This window comes from Hyposmocoma kahamanoa, unplaced genomic scaffold (genome assembly GCF_003589595.1).
Source record: "Hyposmocoma kahamanoa isolate Upper Pololo Valley unplaced genomic scaffold, ASM358959v1 66, whole genome shotgun sequence".
In the NCBI taxonomy this organism is placed as follows: Eukaryota; Metazoa; Arthropoda; class Insecta; order Lepidoptera; family Cosmopterigidae; genus Hyposmocoma; species Hyposmocoma kahamanoa.
Window position 1 is genome coordinate 18,436,790 of NW_020653854.1, and position 6,953 is coordinate 18,443,742.

Sequence of the window (6,953 nt, forward strand, 5' to 3'; positions counted from 1 at the left end):
ATCAGAATCCGCTGAGGTTTTCTACATTACTGCATTTCATTACTATTATGACTAAGTATAATAACGAAGCACTCTCAGAGAGCAAATTCTTGCCTTAACAGGTAAAGCTTGGTTATAGTTTGATTTACATATTATATATAGTAGCACAAAAACTTCATTACTGTTATTGGCAATTCTTAGTAATTAACAGTGCGCAAGTACGAATAATGAGTAGTCTGTTTATAAGAAATTTTCAAAGTAGCTCAGGAACTGTCATTCTATTTGTATTCAGTCACTATGGTTTTAATAACCACAGAAAATTAACACACTATATTTATAGTCTGTGATTATCACTTCAGTGAGCAGGTAGAATGTTTTTATATTATTATAAGGTAATATTTTATGTACGTAATGAGGACTACCATTATCACGTTACAAAGGCACGAAATATTTTTCACATTGTAACACAGCGCAACATTGTCACGTCCTATGTTTAGAATACATCGCCTAGCGTTTAAACCACAAGACTTATCGCAATAACATACCTTCTATTCAAAAGTTGATGACTTTACACTGTCACAATTGATGAGCCTCTAAACATTAAAACTGCCAAGTTTTTGACAGCAAATACCATACTCGGCTTGCAGTTACCTGGTAACATTTGTAATGGTAGTGCCCATTAAATGAATGTATGAATACCTCAGAGAAAAGTTCACCTAGACATATACTAGGAATCTTTCTTGAGTTTTTCCATTTGGTCCATAAACCACCGGCGACCATTTGAGCGCTCCGTGAGAATATCGCAGCCGGTTTCCGTCACCAGCAGGGTGTGTTCGAACTGGAATAAAAAATAATTGAAATATCAGTGACACTTCAGCTGCAGCAAGATGGGTATGAGTCAGTATGAGACTAGTGCGGGACCGTGGTGGCTGGCACAAACTAAAGAAAACCTAAATAGTGCAGTGGGTGTAGCTGATGAATTCAGACCAAATTTTAGTCAAATTTGTAATTATTATTTTTATGCCTGATGGTAAGCTACACCATCAGGCGCACACACCTGTCCAAAACAGTTGCAGTGCCACTCAGAGCTTTAAATCGCAAAGATCTGAGGGGCACTGCCACTGCGCCCGTCTACTGAGACATAAATTGACAAGTTACCATTCAAAACTGGAACACAGTAATGCTGACATTACTGCTTGGCGGCACAAATAGGTAAGGTGGCAGTACCTCTCTGAACAAACTCTTTCACAAGGAGCTCTACTGCTACTAGATATGGTGCATCACTCTTTGAATAACTCATTAATATATGAAACACTGGTTAACCTTTTACTTCAGCGCGACATGTTGCATGATTTCGTTTAAGAATAATAATAATAATAATAATAATAACGCTCACACTCAACATAGCCCCGCACTAGGGAAACCCTGTGTCGCGGGTGCCATGGACACACACATAGACAACCACAAATTACACCCAAACTCACGAGAGAAATAAATGTAGGCCATACAAATATTTCTCCCGGCCCGGGAATCGAACCTGGGACCTCTGCGTGGCAGTCCGGCATGGTAACCGTTCGGCCACGGAGGCAGTTTGTTATATGGCAGTTAGAATAAAAGGCAAGTAAAAAAAGAATCATTTTTAATATTTATGGTGAATATTTGTACTGTCTGCATTGTAGTTATAATTCATATGGTAGACCAAATTGTTACAATGAGACTCATTGTGATGAGCTCAATGACTATAGGCTGATGGATATATTGGTAAATAAGCTACGATTGTTTTACCCTCAAATACTTAGACAATATGTAAAATGTACCTGTGCAGAACGCGATCCATCAGCGGTGACAGCAGTCCAGTGGTCAGGCCATTGCTCATCACGCCATCCGCCCTCATTGATCATCGGCTCAATCGTAAAGCAGTGCCCCGGTTTCATCACGCCCACGGCTTTGTTTTCTAAAAATTATTGTTTGGTTAATTCAATGGGACTGGTAAAGTACTATTACCACTTTGGGAAAAGCCTAAGGTAAGCGTAAAGACACAGTATGAATAGCTTATCAAGATGAAGGGACCCCTAAGGCAGAAATAATCAGGACTTATGTTTGAATTGTATTACATGTTTTGTTTTAGTTAGACATTATTTGAAAAGAGGCCACTCATTTTGTTTCATGTTTATTTATTTAAATATTTATTTATTTCAATATTAATGATTTGAAACACAAAGCAAATTACAATATAACTATAAAACTGACTAAAGAAACATAAATAAAAATATCAAATTTGTATATTATCATTTATTCATTGGAGATTCATGAAGACAAAAGTCTAAATTGAATCTTATCTCAATGATCAGTAGTTTATAGATTTTCACATTGAATAAGCTATAAAATATATATAAAATGATGTATTTTTAGGAATGATAATGTAAAAAAATGTACAACAGAATTAAATGAATGATGAAATGATGAGTACTTACTAGCATAATGAGGCACATTAGGTGTTGTGTGGAACAGCCTATGAATTCCATGCCCACAGTATGAGCGCACCACACTGAACCCATTAGCTTGAGCATGTTTCTGTATAACATTTCCTATTTCCCGATACTTCTCTCCAGGCTTTACAATTTCAATGGCTCGTTGTAAACATTCATGTGTGACTTGTACGAGTTTTCGAGATGACTCTGGGACATTACCAACAAAGAATGTTTCGTTAAGATCACCATGGAAACCTCTGTGGTACACTGTCACATCAACATTGCAGATATCACCATCCTGGAATACCAAGTTTAAACTGATCAGCAATTCTAGATTATTATCTACTTTATGGGTGCATAGTAGCTAAATGACAATTATACAATTGGGAACAAAATCTGATAAGTGACATTTTGACTTGTTTTGCTTGTCTAACGCCAAACAGTAGCTTTTGTACCTTTCTATCATTGACTTACAAACAAATGAACCACGGGTCTAATACAAAAACCACAAAAAAAATGTCCCAAGTCAACCTATTCGAAATTTAAATTGTAATGTCATCGCAGTATCGCGCTGTCAGTAGAACAAATGAAGACTAAAGCGGAGTTTGGCGCTCTGTATACGATTTTAGCGCCTTACAAGTGCGGACACTTTTTAGCGCGGACCCGACGTCCATATAATTGTAAGTCAATGCTTTCTATGAATAATTTACCCAACCTGAACAGCAGCTGCTGAATTCTCATTCAAAATACTGAAAATAGACAAAATTGGAATTGAAATTTATGAGATTTATCCATTGATTTATCAGTTTTTGTTTTGCTATGTAAGCTACTCAATTGTATATAGATAAACTTTTTAGAATTTTATGCAAAAGGATATGTTTATGGTAGGTAGTGATTGTACAAAATAAGTCTCAAGGTAAATTCAAGCTGGTTCAAGGTATCTTCACAATGACCAATAAATTGACAAATATATCCAAGCCTGGTGGTAGCTGTGATTTGTTGCACACATGGACTGGTAAATTTTACTTATTATGTGGCAGTCAATGTGTCTCACTTCATGTAATGGAGCCTTATCTAATTCAAATATTTATAACACAACAAAATAGGTCAAACTACTAGGAAAACAAATTTAAATTTTAAACATACATAGTAATACAAACTGCTATCACGACTCTTTAAGAATTTGTATGTATATTCATGTACATCTGAATATCATAATTATATTAATTGATTCTGTAAAAGGTGTGATTTTTGAAAATAAAGTTTTACTTCTTGCTTGAATGCACCCATTATGAACTCAGATACACTATCATCATCATCATCTCAGCCCGTTAACACCCACTGCTGGGATACACCCAACTAGTAGTTTATTATACATATTATTTATCTTTGAAAGTCTTAGTACTTCTAAAGAACTTTACCTGCAAAGGACGTAGATCTGGAATCCCATGGCAAATAACTTCATTGACAGAAGTGCAGCAACTGTTTGGGAAGTTGTGGTAATTGAGCGGACTTGGATAGCAATCGCGCTCAATGCTAGCTTCATGAACTACACGGTCAATCTCATCTGTAGTTACACCTACGTCACACACCCTGGAATTACAAATTAGTAGAAATACTTTATTATTATTTACATTTGCCTGGTCTGTCAGATAAATTAACTTGTATTTTCTGAGTTTGTTATAATTATCAATTACAAAGACCGAATACTTAGAAACAATTCCTTCAACCCGACCAGATTCGAATAGATATCTTCTAGCAAACCGTGCCAGTTGCTATGCCAACTAAGCCATAGAACGAACCAGCAGCCCTCACGAATTTTTCTGTGCTTTCTTGCCAGATACTTGCATCTGGTATTTAACGACTTTTTAACTAGGGGACTCATTTCACAAAAAATAATTCAATATAATGGTGGTGAAACAGCCTGACATTCAATAAAAACACTTATTTTCGAAGTTTATAAGTTGTAGCAATGATGTAATTATTTGATTCAATAATGGCATTATTATACTGTAAATAAACTTTAATTAATTACAAATTTGCATTGTAATAATAATAACGTACACACTCAACATAGCCCCGCACCAAGGCAACTCTGTGTCGCGGGTGCCAAGGGCACACACACACAGACAACTACAAATTACATCCAAACTCACGAGAGAAAGAAACGTGGGCCATACTAGTATTTCTCCCAGCCCGGGAATCAAACCTGGGACCTCTGCGTGGTAGTCCAGGTAGGTAACCGTTCGGCCTTGGAGGCAGTTGTGCAATAAATACTATAATAATACAGATTAGATATAGCATGTAACCACAATGCATTTCAATGTTGTAAAAACCCTTCAAACATAGTTCTTAAATAACAGTTTAGCAATAATTGCACACGCAAATTAATTGAAAATCATCAAATCGCATGTTTCTCACCCATTATTGCCTCTCAAGGGCAAAATCATTCAAATCAATAGTTGTGAAAACTTACCTGGCTGCTTCATCGAGCACCTCTCTACCGAGGCGGCAAGCTACGCGCATCCCCTCGATCTCTTCATCATCCAGCACCTTGATTTGCCCTGATCCTTTAGCAGCATTCTCCGAAGCCGGAAAACCGGTCGGATGATCAGCATAGTCAGGACGACCAATATGACTAGGTACAGTCCGCTTCGGACCCGGTGGGAACGGCCTCAACCTCCCCGTGTAATTGTACGAAGGCCAGGGATTATATTCAATGTTCGACACATCTGTATTCTCACCCTCTACAACAAGAATTACACAATCAAAAAAGAAACCCAACACCGCATCATAACCTAAAAATCTGCCCCCACTTACTCGCTAAGGAGTGAATAATTTTGTGAGTTTTCCACGACTTCTTGAAGCAATCTTGGTTGCAGAAGAACGAGCCTTGAATGCCCAGTTTTATACACGTAGGACATTGTAATTGTGCAACAGATTTGCAGCCGGGAGTTTCACACATTCCAATTCCAATCGCGGCCATTTTTTGAAATGTCAAAATAACAATGCTGCCAAAATTAGCATCTCTGTGTTTGTCTACCTGGGGATCGATTCAGAACCTTACGATAACTCAGTTGTCGACTGATTCGATTTGATATCGTACGATTTCATTTCATTTTTATTCACAACATCTGAATTGAACGTCAAACTGTCGTATTCGAAACCGAACCGAAATGACGTCACACCCGTACGGTTACGCGAACTTCTCGATCCGTAACGGCTACAAACGTTATTCAGAACATAGTTATCGAATTAAAGTTACCGAACTGGAAAATTACAAGACATTGGTTTTCAAAATGACCCATCATTCCCATCTCTATTCCTACGCCATACCAACATTAAACATCTTAAAGACGCGTTCAATTTTTACTGAAGCATAGCCGAAAACCTCACGTTTGGGTGGGTAGAGATAAATTATTCACCTCAAACATTGCTTAATAGCAAAACAATCTCACTATTGTGGTCTATATGAGCTATGCCTATCTCCCAGGAAGGAAACGAAACGTATCTTAATAAAAACAATAATAAATAAACAAACCTTTAAAGAGAATATCGCTAACTAGTGCATCGACTTGTTTCTTCATTTCGACCTTTTTTTGTTAAGTTCGGTAGGTTCTTGCAAAGTATATTATATTGTGTTGATAATTTTTTAACAATTAATCTTCTGTAAATTGTAAGAACCTAAATCAGTACCTAATGACTTCCTATATGACAAAGAAATTATTCTTGAAATTTAAAAAGATGTGCCTCGACAATGTTTACACATAACGCTAACATTTACGACTTTTACACTCGTCTATTATTTTGAATGAATCGATCTGCTGCCCTGAAGATGTGTGGGTTGTCCAACTAATTTGGGAAAGCCGGTCCCATAATAACTTGCGCCTTACGCAATACGTTTCAGCGGAATACTTTTCTAACCCAATAATATTGAAACGTAAATATAATATATGTTATAAAATAATAACTTACTCATTAACATAAATTTAGTTCCATTCAACCAGCCGTCCGGTAGGTCCCAGGACCGAATTATAACGTTTCTAGTTCTCGTATAGAGGAAATTCAGCGCTGCTATTAAATCATCCATTTATTTACTTACACTTCTTAATCTGAGTGTGTTTTTGAAACTGAAAATTTTATTTTCAATTTACTTTTTGTTCTCGCGCACTGTTTTCACTTCACATCTCTTTTCATTCATATCAGTCCATAGATAAGATTACTACATTGATAAGAGTATTATACTTCTATGTAGATAGCTACCTAGCAGTCTCGGGTAGTCCTGACATCTAGTTTTTAAATGCAAAACTACAACAACTAATCACTGTTTCAGGTTCATAAGTTTCATAACTGAAGCATAACTTCTTGTTTAAAAATTCACAGTTGCAAGTTTTTTGAATAATTTACTGAAATGCTTGTAAGTATTATTTTATTACTTGTTGCCTTTTAGAAATTAACGGAATCATCCCGCCCAAGCACTTTAAAGATTTTAGTATAGGTATA

The 6,953-nt window shown here is 36.5% G+C and overlaps 1 protein-coding gene across 2 annotated transcripts; it reads right to left on the reverse strand.

Annotated features, from left to right (window-relative positions):
• Position 1: 1 nt before the first annotated feature.
• Positions 2 to 6,517, reverse strand: LOC113231607 (methionine aminopeptidase 1). 2 transcript variants are annotated; one of them, XM_026465976.1, is made up of 6 exons: positions 5,271 to 5,451; positions 4,927 to 5,197; positions 3,872 to 4,043; positions 2,454 to 2,748; positions 1,797 to 1,933; positions 2 to 817 (listed from the first exon to the last, which is right to left on the reverse strand). In XM_026465976.1, the coding sequence occupies exons 1-6, from the start codon at positions 5,434 to 5,436 to the stop codon at positions 707 to 709; spliced, it is 1,152 nt and encodes a 383-aa protein (XP_026321761.1). In that variant the 5' UTR covers positions 5,437 to 5,451; the 3' UTR covers positions 2 to 706. The 2 variants fall into 2 exon arrangements, with proteins under 2 accessions (XP_026321761.1, XP_026321762.1); XM_026465977.1 differs by lacking the exon at positions 5,271 to 5,451 and adding an exon at positions 6,426 to 6,517 and having other exon boundaries at positions 686 to 817.
• Positions 6,518 to 6,953: the final 436 nt, after the last annotated feature.

Excerpts from the sequence above, each read along its gene's own strand:
- LOC113231607 (XM_026465976.1), bottom strand. The coding sequence starts at position 5,436 with ATGGCCGCGATTGGAATTGGAATGTGTGAAACTCCCGGCTGCAAATCT. Across the intron at positions 4,044-4,926 it reads GTGCTCGATGAAGCAGCCAG|GGTGTGTGACGTAGGTGTAA; the intron begins GTAAGTTTTCAC and ends TTGTAATTCCAG. Across the intron at positions 2,749-3,871 it reads CAGATCTACGTCCTTTGCAG|GATGGTGATATCTGCAATGT; the intron begins GTAAAGTTCTTT and ends TTGGTATTCCAG.